The sequence below is a fragment of the Falco peregrinus genome, unplaced genomic scaffold (genome assembly GCF_023634155.1).
Source record: "Falco peregrinus isolate bFalPer1 unplaced genomic scaffold, bFalPer1.pri scaffold_19, whole genome shotgun sequence".
Taxonomy (NCBI): Eukaryota; Metazoa; Chordata; class Aves; order Falconiformes; family Falconidae; genus Falco; species Falco peregrinus.
The window spans coordinates 198,841-212,449 of record NW_026599591.1 but is presented as its reverse complement, the minus strand read 5'-3'; the positions used below and the strand labels follow the sequence as shown (position 1 = coordinate 212,449).

General features: G+C 52.4%; 1 protein-coding gene across 1 annotated transcript; it reads left to right on the top strand.

Moving 5' to 3' along the window:
* The first annotated feature begins 2,387 nt into the window (after positions 1 to 2,387).
* LOC129783292 (vigilin-like) lies at positions 2,388 to 9,075 on the top strand. The gene is made up of 9 exons (XM_055793293.1): positions 2,388 to 2,514; positions 3,435 to 3,589; positions 3,927 to 4,142; positions 5,784 to 5,990; positions 6,468 to 6,683; positions 7,522 to 7,728; positions 7,943 to 8,050; positions 8,612 to 8,726; positions 9,002 to 9,075. The coding sequence occupies exons 1-9, from the start codon at positions 2,439 to 2,441 to the stop codon at positions 9,073 to 9,075; spliced, it is 1,374 nt and encodes a 457-aa protein (XP_055649268.1). The 5' UTR covers positions 2,388 to 2,438.
* The last annotated feature ends 4,534 nt before the right edge of the window (positions 9,076 to 13,609 follow it).

The following is a 13,609-nucleotide window of genomic DNA, read 5'->3' as shown; positions in this document are numbered from 1 at the left end:
CTCAGTTATAGCGGGAGGAGGGTGCGGGCCCGTCTCTGCGGCCGGGCGGGTTGCGCTGCCTCCAACAAGACAGCGGCAGCAGAGAGACGGGCTCCGCAAGCGGGATGTCCAGCGAGCACCCGACTGCACTCTGTGGTCTCAGCCTTTCCCATTGGCGTGGTGTGGCCCACGTGCCGCCAGGGCAACCCTCCGCAGCGAGCGGGGGTGCGGGGGCTGCGCGGAGGGGCTCGGCCCACCGGCCTCCTGCACCCGCCCAACCTGCCGGCCTCCCCAGCCGCTCCCCCACGCAGTGGCCGCCCCGCACTGCGCCGGCAACGGGGAGCGCTCCGGCGGCACCCAGGGCACGGACAAAATCCCTGAGTCACGTCGCGCTCCCCCTGTCTGTGGCGGCTGCCCCGCGGGTTGGTGGGAGGGCCGGGGCCACCCCCGAGGGGACAGGGCTGCGGGGGGCGGTCGCCCAGTCGCCTCCCCGCCGCTCTCCGGTAACAATGGTAACTTTTTCTTTGGTAGGATAAGGGCAGTTGCTCTCGGTCAGGTAGCTAGTCTTTTTTTCCCAATGCACATTAAGCTGCTTCTGAAGAGGGTACGGCCTATTGGAAGAGAGATCTGTAACCCTGGATTTTACAGCTGTTATCAGAGTGCAGAGCCATCCCAGATAAGCCCCCCTGTGCGGTTCACACCTTGTCAAAGAAAATCAAGATGTGCTATTGGTTACAGTATTTCCGCTGATACTGCCTTTCCCAAAACATACTCTTCCCTTTGCATATAGAAGCATGTTAAGCTGATACAAGTGCACTTAGGATTGTGCTGCTGCGGGGATTCAGGTCATTCACCCAGGCCGCTACCAGTCAGGTGGTTAGAGCAGTCAGCAGCTGCACTGAGACCAGTCTAACATGTTCAAACTGAATGCGAGCGTATGGCTGAAAAAGTTCATTCGCCGTGGCTGTGAGGGTATCTGACAATTTGATCTGTGGGTTTCTGCAAAATACCCACTTCATGTGAAAGCATTGTTTCTCTTAAAAAAAAAAAAAGAAAAGTACTAAACTATGGTTCACATTTGTTTTGTGTTCAAGAATGCTACAGAAGAAAATCCTCAGGCCTATACTGTGCAGAGCTTATCAAATGAACCTTACAGCAGGAGAGCAAGAGCCTGGCAGGTGTCCTCGTGGCTGTTTTGAAGCTGACAAGCAGTAAAGGCAGGATCTGGAAACTGCCTTTGCACTTCCCTTGCGGCCAGAAAGAGAGAAGTTGCAGATCCGTTGGTCCCATCCTTAGCAGGAGTGGGCACCCAGGCACGGCCTGAGCAGACACTGTAACAAGAAATACAAGCCTTTTAGCCCCTGTGGATCAAGCACAAGAGCAGCCTTCTTTCTGCAGCATTACCCTTAGGGAAATGCTGTGACATCCTTGACAAAGACATGCACTGCTGCAGAAAGTCCGGGGCTTTTCTGAAGTGGGCTGGGAAAGGCATGTTCACCCAGCATGTAAGGAGTCTCACTTGTCCAAGAGCATGTCACTGAGAGGCCCAGAGCCTGTAAAACTTTTGCAACACGGGTCTGTGCAAGAAGTAGGGAGGTGTTCTTTGTATTAAAATATGAAAACAGATAAAGTAGAGACAGGAAAATAAAACCCAGCTGCAGGATTAGGCCTCTCTTCCTAATGTTCCTAACCTTGAGAGAAGAAACTGTTGGGCTGCATGATGTACTGTAGTGGGCTTTGCAGGTAGTTTTTTTGTTTGGGTGATTGTTTTTCGGGGGGGGGGGGGCGCGTTCTAGAAGCAGTTCCAGCAGAGTCTGCTACCAGGAGGCTGTGGTATTTACTGTGGGCTGTGAGACTGTATGTGGAGCGGAAGGGAAGGTCACGCTCGGTAGAGCCTGTTGTGGGAGGGATTGCAGAGGAGCTGGAGACACCAGGAGCTGCTCTCTGGGCCCCAGGTGCTCATGCTCGGTTGGTAATCAAGGCGTAAGTTTTTCAGGAAGAGGCAGCATCCTGGGCTCTTTTTTGTTTTCTCTCCAGGGTTCCACAAGGGTCTTGCACTGCCTATGTGTACCTTGGGAGACTGGTTTTAAAACTGCACGCCATTAATACTTGATAGATTAATGAGAGTATGCTTTAACAGCTTGGGGTGTCCCCCTTTCCAAGAGGCTTCTTAGGTTGCACATCCTCTGCCTTCTTAACGAGGAGCTCTGGTTTTGATGCCCGCTGTGCTATGAGGAAAAATCCCCCCTGAGTTTCTGTGTGGTTCAGCAAGAGAACAGGGCAGCAGACTGGCCCTGTAGGCGCTTCTCAAGAGGCCGGCTGGAAAAGTGCTCAGTAAACACGTCTTTTGCCTTCCTGGAGTGACTTGTGTGCATCTTGAATGGTGCTGGTAATAGTGTTGCCTCCTCTGTCTCTTCCAGTGGCATACCCAGATTGTGTGTGTGCGTGGGAGGTCGACGATGAGCTCGGTGGCACTTTTGACCCAGGAGAGCTTTGCCGAACACCGCAGTGGCTTGACGCAGCAGCAGGTGAAAGGTGAGAAGACACAGCTGAGTTCCTGTGATGTGCCTCTAAATAGAAACTGCGCAGGCAAGGTTCCTTGCTGTTAGCCAAGCTCGCTCCATGCCTCCGGCTCCCCCTAAGTGTCCAGGCACGGCGTTCGCCATTCCTAGGCTGGCGGCCTGCCAGACTCTGGCTTTCCACCCACAGGAGCACATCGGTGGTGCTGCACAGTGCAGGGCCAGGCGGAGGCAAGCCTCAGATCTTCACAGAGCTCTGGCTAGCAACGCTGTCAGCCGTGGGGCAGGGCATGTGCAAGCATGGGTCATTGGGCTGCAAGAGAGCCTCGTGGGATCAGTGTGCTGGATTGTCACTTCCTCCTTTGCTCAGCCAGGTGTTGGGGAAAGTCATTATAACCGTATTGACTGACTCACTGATGGGTCTCGGCACCCATTCTCCAGCTGCGAGCTGGCCCGCTTGGCACAGCCCAGTGCACAGCTGAGTCGAACATAAGCTACAGGCTTTCCCTGGACTCTGCCCCAACTAGAGTGCTTCTGCTTCTCTCTGCCTTCTTCCTGGGCATGTGTCTGTCTTGTCCCCTTCTGACCTACAGCCTTGCTGTGTCCCTTTGATTTCTTTCTGCTTGGCCTGTTGTCCCCTGATGAAGCTCCTCCTCTCAACAAAGTTGGCGATAATGTGCTTGTTTGCTGCCACCATTCACTTGCACGGTTGCTTCCTGCATCCATGGCGGCACCTGCTGCAGTCTGTGCTGTGCTGAGCTCAGCTGTGCTCCCGACTCGGCTGCTCTCCACAAGCATAACTGTAGCAGGATGAATAGTAGTGCACAAGTCCTTTGTTGTCCCTCTTTGATGATGCCTCAATAGAGTTGCACTGCCTATGAATGGGGGCGTTTCTGTGGGGAGAGCATCTCATTTGCCTTGTTTGCTTCACCGCAGTAACAGCTTTAAACTCTGAAGAAGAGAAGGATCCTCCCACCTACGAGGAAGCCTTCCCTGCGCTCCCTGAGAAAGCACCATGTTTGGAAGCTGCCCGGGAACCTGCTGGGCCCTGGAGCAAAATCCGGCCAATAAAGGCTTCTGTCATCACTCAGGTTGGTGGGAGTGGGTGTCTTATCTCCCTCCTTTTCATCCCTCCAAAAAGTAGGTGAAGTGAAGCTTTCCCTGGAGTATGAAATCCCTTAGTGTGTCAGAGTAACTGCCTCTTTGCTGTCCTTTGCCCTGGCGCACAAGGAAGACTGCAGCTGAATGCTAGGACTGCTCTGGAGGGGGAGGGATGTGTTGAAAAACTGCCCAGAAGAAGCTCTGCATCCCTGTTGCACAGATAGCTGGAACAGGCCTGAAGGGAGGATTGCAGAGGGAGGCACTGACAATCCAAAGCACACTGACACCTTGCTGTGCCCTGCTTGTGTCTGTCCCGTGGCTGAGCAGGTGTTCCATGTGCCACTGGAGGAGAGGAAATACAAGGGCATGAATCAGTTTGGAGAAGGCGAGCAGGCCAAGATCTGCCTTGACATCATGCGGAAGACGGGAGCTCACCTGGAGCTGTCTCTCGCAAAGGACCAGGGCCTTTCGATCGTGGTCTCTGGCAAGGCGGAAGCAGTCACGAAGGCTCGGAAGCAGATTGTCGCTCGACTGCAGACTCAGGTGAGGGCATCTAACTGTTTCTGCCTTCGTCTTTGCTCTTCCCCAAGACTCGCAAATGCTTTGAGACCCTTGGGCCCGTGTGCTTGTAAGCCAAAGAGGTATGACTAACTCAGCTTTGCTGTACGTTTTCAAAGCACCCAACTGGCAATTTGGAATGGGAATGAGGCTTAAAATAGGGTTCCAAGGTAATTACAGGCCGTGGTGTTGCATGAAGCGTGGAGTCTGCGATCTCTGGAACATTTGAGTTGCAACCAGTGACTTTGTGCTGAGGTGCTGGTGCTGGAGGGGGTGCAGGAGCCTCACACACAAAGCTAGTAGTGTGTGAGAACGGGACTGTGCTTTTCCTGAAGTCCTTCAGAGGAGAACGTGGAAGGCTGGGAGAAAGAAAAGTAGAGGAAAGGAAGTCCTGCCAAAAGCCAAAAGCTTCGGGTCAGGGTTCTGCATTGTGTAACTCAAGGCACACTGGTAAGGAGCCACAACCCTGTTGTTTCGGTTGCTTCAGTCCTCTAGGTTTTGATCTCTTACCTTAAGGTTCTTGAGCTCATAGTCAAGGTGGTAGCTCTTGTTAGGATGTATCGCAGCCAGGTGTTGCAGTGTGTTTTAAAGCATAATGCCAAAGGTAGGTAATGCAATGTTAATACCATGTCTGCTTAGCGCTGTTCAGCCCCTGTGTCATACCCTGCCAGAGGAAAGAGAAAGGAACGAAACCCTACATCCACAATGTGCATCTGAAAAAACAGTTCAGGTCGTGCCGCCACAGACCCGTGAGCCACTGTTCTCAAATATACCTCCTTCTGCCCTGGCCCCAGGTCTGGAAGGTGTGTCTGTATTCCAGCTTCTCTTGGGCTTGGCTAGCTTCAGGACAGGAGCACAGAGCTGAAAAGTCACACCGAGTGATCTTTTCTTCATCTTTTATTTTTCCATTATAGCTTGAATGTTCATTGTCTGATTGCTGTTAGTGGTTACCTAATCACAGGGATCAGGAGCATGATAGCAGTCATCAGCTACCAGACCTGTAAAAACTCAGTGAGAAGGGAAGAAGTCAGGAAGCCCTTGTATAGAGCAGCCCTTTAATGGTAGATTGAGAAGGACCCCTTTTGCATGTGGGGCCTTCTAGAAGCAGTCCCAGGAGCAGCATGTGCTACACTTGAAGACGCCTTAGCACTTAAGTAGCGGTAAGCATCTGCTAGCTGCCTGCCTCCTGCAGTAGGTTTCTGGTGTTGAATTTCTCTTTCCTAGGAGTCGTACTGTATGTCTTGTTCTCTGTAGCCTTGGCAGCAGATGCCAGAGTTCAGATAAACTCCAGCTGTGCGCTGCCATCTCAGTTGTTGCCTGGTGTCTTACACTGGAGGAGAGGCACCTCCTCGTCTGTGTCGGAAGGCCTTTGCTAATTCAGAGTACTGCTCCTGTGCAAACAGAAGGGTTTTGAGGGAAAGGTGGGCTTTATACTCCTGGCATAGAGGCACTGTAGATCAGCTGGTACAGTGTCAGCCCTCGGACAGAATGTGCTGGGAAGGCGTTGTGTTTGCTCTGAGGAGCAGTACCGCTGAGCAGCGTCTACCTTGCTTTCCCTGGCTCTGTTCCTGTGGATCTGCCAGTGCAGGCAAGGCTTTTCACAGATGCTTGGTTCTTCTGCCGCAGGCTTCAGCGACAGTTGCCATCCCCAAGGAGCACCACCGTTTTGTCATTGGAAAGAAGGGTGAGAGGCTGCAGGACCTGAAGCTCAAAACTGCAACCAAAATGCAGGTCCCCCGCCCAGATGACCCCAGCAACCAGATCAAGATCAGCGGCACTAAAGAAGGGATTGAGAAGGCCCGGCACGAGATCCTGCTTATCTCCGCTGAGCAGGTACCTCAGTACTGTGATCTCTCTCATGGCATTAGCTGGTCAGCCTTTTTGCTTCCCCACGGTATAGTCGGAGTTTGTAGCCACCGTGGCTACAGTCAGTGGCTAACGTTAGCCTGAACGGAGACGTATACTGTGCCACTCGCCGGCTGTATGAGCACCGCTGCCAGGTCCTGAAACTTCTTGTGCTGCGTTTTGTCCATCTCTGAAGCCCAAACAAGCATTTGATAGTTGAAGTGAAGCGTCTTAGGTGCCAGCTGGGATAAGGCAGGAGATCACAGGGGTGAATATCGTAAACAAGGAGCAGCAGCAGCAACCGTATTTGTAGATTGAAAGAGGTGGAGATCTACAAGCCCGCAAACTGAGAAGGTTGCTTGGGCCAGAGTGTCAGGCAGGACACCCCTGGGAACTTAGCTGTGCCTGGCAGAGACTGTAATATAGAGGGCAGTTCCCACCAAGGTCTGTTGTGGGCTCTTCCAGGATAAGCGTGCCGTGGAGCGGCTGGACGTGGAGAAAGTGTACCACCCTTTCATTGCTGGCCCTTACAACAAGCTGGTGAGGGAGCTCATGCAGGACACAGGGACGCGCATCAACATTCCTCCACCCAGTGTCAACAAGACCGAGATAGTCTTCACCGGAGAAAAGGAGCAACTAGCCCAGGCTGTGGCTCGCGTTAAGAAGATCTATGAGGAGAAGGTACGGATGGTCCATAAAGCTTCCCACCTTCCCCTGGCACCCGCTCCTAGGCACTCTTCCCTTCTTGTTCTACTTTTGTGCATCCCTCGGTTGCATCTGGCTCAGCAGCCCTTGCAGTACATGACCCCGAATCCTACCGTTTCCTCACTCGGCAGAGTGGGAGCTGGGCTGATACTATCCGGGAGGTGACAGATTTCTGGCTTTTCTGTATCGTGGGACTTAGCAGGCCACCAAGAGCTCCCCTGGCTGTTGTTCACACTAAGGAAGGAAAGAAGTGTGAAGCCTACAGTGGTGGCCAGCTGACAGTATCAAAGTTGCTACATAAGCAGAAGTTGCTGAAGAGTGAATGTCACTCCAGTTTATTTCCCACAGCCAACGCTGCTGTGAATATCCTTGTTGTGGGTTGCTGGGCTGTTTCTCCTCGTGGTTAGGTCTGTATTTGTACCGGTCTGGATTTCAACAATCGGCTTATAGCCTGCACAGTGTTGCATCACAGCACTGCCTGGGAGACGGCTGGGAGTTGAACCCTGTTGTCCAACGGGGGGACGGGGACGACGACAACGACATGCCTGTGTGTGTGTGTGTGGTCTCTTGCATGCCGTGTCCCAGGGAGCTTGACCCAGCATACTAGTTTTGTACTTCCCCTGTGAATTTTTGAGCACAAGGCTTTCTGTAGGCAGGGGTCCAAGGGGTGCTAGGGTACTGCCGAGCCACTGTGCTCAGCTTGGCTTTGCTCTTTGCTGGGTGCAGAGTTTGACTGCATCTTGTGCCTCTTCCTGTCGCTCTTGTCCTTCCCCGCCCCCTTGCGATTGATGCCTCAGTGTCTCTGCCCCTACAGAAAAAGAAGACTACTACTATTGCAGTGGAGGTGAAGAAGTCCCAGCACAAGTATGTCATCGGCCCCAAGGGGAATTCCCTGCAGGAGATCTTGGAGAAGACTGGAGTCTCTGTCGAGATCCCACCCACTGACAGTAGCTCGGAGACGCTGATACTGCGAGGCGAGCCTGAAAAACTTGGGCAAGCATTGGCTGAAGTCTATGCAAAGGTACTGACAAGATGGGCTAGGCCTCCTTTGAAGGTCCCGCGAAGATACATTTGTGAGCACTGACAGGTGTAGCGGGGGTGGTCTCTCTTGGGCCATTAGAGGTGCAGCTTAGAAGTCAATACCGGAGGTGCAGCATGGGAATTGGAACTGAATTGTTGTGAAGGCCTCTCCCAGTTTGTCCATCAAACAGCTTCTCTGTTTTTCTGTCTCTCAGGCCAACAGTTTTACCGTCTCCTCGGTCTCTGCCCCCTCTTGGCTTCATCGTTTCATTATTGGAAAGAAAGGACAGAACCTGGCCAAAATAACTCAGCAGATGCCAAAGGTATGGATGAGCTGGTTAGCTTAGCACCCCCGGCGTAGAAAAAGGTTTAGTCCAGATCACTCGTCACGGAAGAGAGAGGTGTCTTCTAGCGTGGGTAAACCCAGGGGGAAATGACACAGATCTTTGCTGTTCAAGGGAACCCTCTCTTTTACTGCTGCAAACACTGCTCCTCCTATGTTATTGTCATGGGTTGAGCCCTTCCGAGGAAGCTTTATGTGGTGCTGTTTTGAGAACTGATGTAGTAGGATACCTGGAAATGGCGAGTGCAGCGAGGCTTCTCCCTGGTGAGTTAGACGGTATCTAGATAAAGGCTAGATGAGTAAACTTCTCCAAAGCCCTTGCAGAAACTGGGACAGCACCAGAGCCTTGGGCTCTAGGCACTGCCATATGGCCGAAATCGTTAAGTTACTGACTTGTAAAATTGTGGGGATTTTGTTTGGGCTTTTTGGGAAGGAGCGCATCTCTTAGTGGCAGGGATGGATGGTGTAGGCCTGACCAAGAGCATTGGCCTGGCTTGGATCTTGGCAAATTCTTAAGAGATTCATTGTCTTTCACCTCAAGGTTCACATCAAATTCACTGGAGGAGAGGATAACATCACTTTGGAAGGACCTACAGAAGATGTGCATGTGGCTCAGGAACAGATTGAAGCCATGGTCAAGGAACTGGTGAGCTGGAGTTACTAGTTCCGGTAAGAAACTGGGGGAAGAAGGGGCAACAGAGCAGAGGGCCCCTGCTTAGGGCCAGAAAAAATTAGAACTTGGTTTTTGGCAATTGTTCATTGAAACACGTACTTTGTGTGCTAACGCAAACTGTCAGCATTCCTAGAGTTGTATGTAACATGCTGCCTGTGTGGCTGAGGGCTGCCCAGCAAGTGTGATGTGTGTGAGAGACACAGTTTAACTGTGAAGTGAGTGGGGAGTCCCGATCTGCGTTTCCGTGTTCCCTGCGAGGGGGCCGGCCAGAGACGGACGAAGCGATTGAAAAGTCAACGTATGAAGTGGTGGAATGCACTATTAGATACTAGAATGGGGAACTGTGGACCAAACACTAGAACGAATATCATTTGGGAAAAGCACAAACGCGAGGCCCCAGGTCAGTAAAGGGGAGTCAGAGGTCTTGGGAATACAGCCTATTAAACCCTGTTCCACAGGCAGTAACGTAACATTTGAGAACTGAACGGCAAGTCAGGAAGATCCTTTCTTGCTGTGGCAGGCTGCTTGTGTAAGGCTTTTATTGTCTGCCGAGGCTGCTGGAGTAAATGAAGAGAACCAGTCCTTTGGGCGGGAGCACTGATTCAAGGCACTTTGTAAAGCGTTCCCCAAAGCAAGGGCAACCAAGTCACGCCTCGTCCTGGCTTTGTGGCTTTAGCAGTGCTTCCTGGCTCTTATTGTTGCAGGTGCTGTTTTCCTGCCTGAAGCCCCAGGGCTCCTGGGTAGCCACCACCCCCCCAGCCTGCAGCTGATGTCCTCAATAAAATGATCTTTCCTCTCTTCTGACTACGTCTGCCATGTGATAATTGGGGACTGGGCAGATATTGTTTGCTGGTGCGTCCTAGGGGAGGACTTTGGGATCATCCCTTGGCCCAGACTCCTTGCCAGTGGGCATCACGGCTGAGCTTTAGGACTCACAGCACAGTCACACAGGGAGGTGGGGGCCGGATGGCACCTCTGGAGGTGTCACTGTCCCCTCAGCTCCTGCTCGGATTCTGGCTAAGACACAGCCTGTGCTCAGGCTCGATGGATGCTCCACTGGGGAGCAGCGCCATTAGCTCAGAGCCAGGACAACACGCAGGCAGACACGGTGCCGCCGCTGACCATCACCTGCAGCTTGCTGTCCCCTGCGGCCGTCATCCCTGCACACTGACTGCCGGGCAGTTTCTCCAGACGCCCACGCTCAGGGCAACGGTATAAAGCAAACTGCCATGCTGGCCACTACAAATACGTCGGCTCGCCCAAAAAGCTTTTCTAGCAGCTCCAACAGCAGCCGGACTGCTGAGGCTTTTGTGCGTCCCAGTGTGATACGGGAGACGCCCGCACCCTGATGGAGGACGAAGGATGAGCACTCTCACCATCAACCAGCTAACTGTTGCTCATAGGCTGCTGTGGTTCAAGCGGGGCCGCCAGCTGTGCAACACACAGCTGCTCCCTCCCTCCCTCCCTCCCTCCCCAGGGGGATGGCAGGGGCAACTGGGAGGCTCAAAGGGAGAAAACTCGTAGGCTGAGACCAAGGCTTTGATGTGTGCAGGGGAACGTGCTGGTGCAGTTTGTGATTGAAAACTGCGGGGACATCTTTGGGGAGGAGGTGGCCGGCCTCTCCCCTCCATCAGCCGAGGAGGTGCCAGCACCTGTGGACAGGTGCACAGGTATGAGGAGGGGCTGAGGGTTTTCAAAATCTGGGGCTTCTGGTCCAATTCCTTATTGTGCTGCTGGTGGATTTTGGTTTAGGTGTTGTCCACTTCCACGAGGTCACTTTGCTGCACGTGCTTTTGTGTTCCACGGGTGCGTTTGGAAGATCAAAGGAGCCGTGCAGGTGAAGCAAACGCAGAGCCCCAGGCAAAAGACTTCTTGCACACAGCACCCTCTCTGTTCATCCTCTACAAAGAAGCAGGGGCAGGTATGGTGGTGAAATCAGAAATAGTAGAGGGATGTCAGGCCAACAAACACTGACACGTTTCTCATGTATGACAGTAGTTTCTGATAGGTCCAAGCAGCTGCTGTGCCTCCTCCTGTCATTAGATCCCTTGTCTGTTTGACTTTTCCCACCCTGTAATGATAGAGAAGAAAAAACAGAAAGGTTGTTTCTCAGATGCATTGGGAATGTGCTTAATCAATCTAAATACTTACAAGAAGTCAAATACAAAATCGCAGATTTAAAAATAAAAGGCTCACGCCCCAGAATGGGATAATGCTGCCCAAGGGATAACGGCAGAACCGTGTCCCAGGAAGGCAGAAGAAAGCCCAGCAGAACGAAGCTGGCAAGGGTCTGTCCTACCCTCCAAGACCCCTCCAGTTTGTGGTGCCCCAGCCCGCGAGAAGGGGCAGCCCATCATCCCAATTCATCAGAGCTCCTGAAGCCTATCTTACGACCGTGCAAAATGTGGATAATGCAAAGCAACCAAAGGGATCTTATTTGAGGAGCTAAGGTAGCAATTTGGAAAACGGTAGCTTACTGCTCCAGGTGTCTTGCCACCTGTCAACTTCAACCTTTCCGGTTCAGGCGCTTGTACCTTTGCTTCCAACCACCCCCGAGAGCACAGCAGACTCCTCGGTAGACCCGGAACAGCTGATGAGCCTTTCAGAGGAAAGAAGGTAAAATGAGCTCCCTTTGTTTAAAATGAGAACTGATTCCAGTTGATCGTGGTTTTACCTCTCTAATAACACTGTGGAATATCAAGGTTTGCAGGGTCTTTCGTTTCAGGAAAATGAAAAGCAAAGAAACAGAAAGGGAAAACAGGTCTCTGGAGAAGAGGCTGAAAGCACACCAGAAGAGCAAAGGAGAGAAGAAAAGCTTTTCGAGATCAACCGCTGAAAAAATTCAGGAAGGTCAAGAAGCCCTTCCTGACCTTCCTGAAGAAGGTGTGTACCAGACACTGCTGTCCATCTTTCAAAACTCTCAACACTGCACTAAGGGCATGAACTATTTTTAGCGTGCACAAAGATGGCCCCAGATAGGAAGCAGACACCTGCCTTTTGGAAAAAAATGCGTGTCAGCAGGAAACTGCCATTCCCAGCGTTGCAGGTTTGGTTTTGCACTTATGGAAGTACTGTTTGCTCAAGGGTAAGCAGACACCTCGCCACAAGAGCCTCAATCCTTAGCTATTTACCTAGCTACCGAAATAAAGAGGCAAAGTAAGTCCCGCTGTTTTGTCCATGTTAGCAATCCTCACGCTGCCCTGTATCATCTGAATCCCAAATATGCAGCAACGTTGTTCCAGGTCACTACATACGCTTTAGATGCTGGCACTTTTTAAAAAGGCCGCGGCTCACCTGAGGTAATTTGGGGGCGGGTCGTGGTGTTTGTGGTGGTGGTGTGTGTATTGGGATGGACACTTTTTAGTTTCTTACTTCTTCTTCCCTTACCAGTAAACAGAGGTCTATTTCTCAAGATCTTGAGAAATGTCCTGAAAATAAGTTTTCATGACTTTTTTGTATATAGATGAATACTCTTTTAACGTACACTATTTCACTGGTGCTAGAAGTACTATATTCCACTTCACATGGCTTGTTTCAGTGACAGCCTTGTACCGTAAATTCATATCGTGTACCCCCTTTTTCCTGGGATCCACAAGTTGCGATGCCTGCAGTTTGTAGTCCCTGCATGCACAGGCTATCTGCCCTGGCTGAAACCTGACAGGATAACAAACGGTGATTGCTTCAGGCAGCTTCCCTATGCAGATGTCCCAGGAACCCCTTTGGAAGAGTAACCCAGAGAGGGTGCTTCAGGGAAGCCGCAGGCATGTCCAAAGCGCAGAACTAATGAGCAGGACATGCACGGGAGAGTCTGTGTTTAGTAGCCACCTTATAGCTTGAAGTGAGCGATTCTTATTTGCTTTCCAAATCCATTTTCCTCCTGCCTAACCCAATTGGAAGAGTGAGTTCCACCGCATTTTTTTGTGATGTACTGAATGTATTCTTTTTAAAATCAGGTGCCACCTTCTTGGCTTTGCTTCACGCTTTGTGCTGTCCCCTTTTTCTATGTACAAGAAACTGCACTGAAGACAGAGCGTTGATGGTTCTATTCAGCTGCAGGGGAACTGCCATGGAGGCTGTAAGAGAGGGGCAGGGCCGGGCGCAGGCCGGGGGGTTTATCCGTTCTGAGCCCCTCGACCCCTGCTGTGCATATCTGACAGCCCTGCCTCGCTCACAGCCGCTGTCCCAGAGGGAACAAAGCCCAGGAGAGAAAGTTCTCTGTCGGCTCAGGGGAAGCACACATGCATGGGTGCAGCACGCTCGTGTTGCAGCCAAAGTGATAAACCAGCCTTGCTTAGCACAGCTCTCCGTGCAAAAACCTCCGTGGCTGCAAGGATCTCAAGCCTCAACTCTGAGCGCTCGATGGAGCTCCCTCCCAGCCAGTCGAGATTCCCGACCGTCCTGACGTGGCGCTTTCCCTCCCAGCAGCGCCCATGCCCATTGAGTGCCTTTCGCTTGCAGCCGGCTGTAATGCCGGCATCACCCCTGCACTCCAGTTTTTGGCCTCTCTGAGTGTTGCTCACTAGAATAGCCCCGAGAGTGACACCCCCCCCCCGCCCCGTGCCGGCTGCCCCCATTGTGTCCATAGGGATAGCGGTTTGCCTGCGGGCATGGTGGGATGGTGTTTCTTCCAGGAACCACATGGATGGCAGGGTGAGCCCGGGGGGGGCTTGCGCCGCCCGGGCTCAAAGCTGGGGAGGCGGATTCCCCGCTCGCAGGGACTGGGGGCGAGGGGAAGTGTTTTAGGGACGGACTGTGGGGGCCGGAGGGAGGGATTTGAGGGACGGACGCCGAGGAAGGCCTCCTGCCTGCAGAGATGGCTCTGGCCCAGGGCAGGGCCCTTCTCTGGATGCCACGGGGTCGATTGCA

What these genes read in the sequence shown, in the direction of transcription:
- LOC129783292 (XM_055793293.1), top strand. Translation starts at nt 2,439, where the DNA reads ATGAGCTCGGTGGCACTTTTGACCCAGGAGAGCTTTGCCGAACACCGC. An exon ending in AGGCTTCTGTCATCACTCAG is followed by an intron (nt 3,590 to 3,926) that starts GTTGGTGGGAGT and finishes GTGGCTGAGCAG; the next exon opens with GTGTTCCATGTGCCACTGGA. An exon ending in TCGCTCGACTGCAGACTCAG is followed by an intron (nt 4,143 to 5,783) that starts GTGAGGGCATCT and finishes CTTCTGCCGCAG; the next exon opens with GCTTCAGCGACAGTTGCCAT.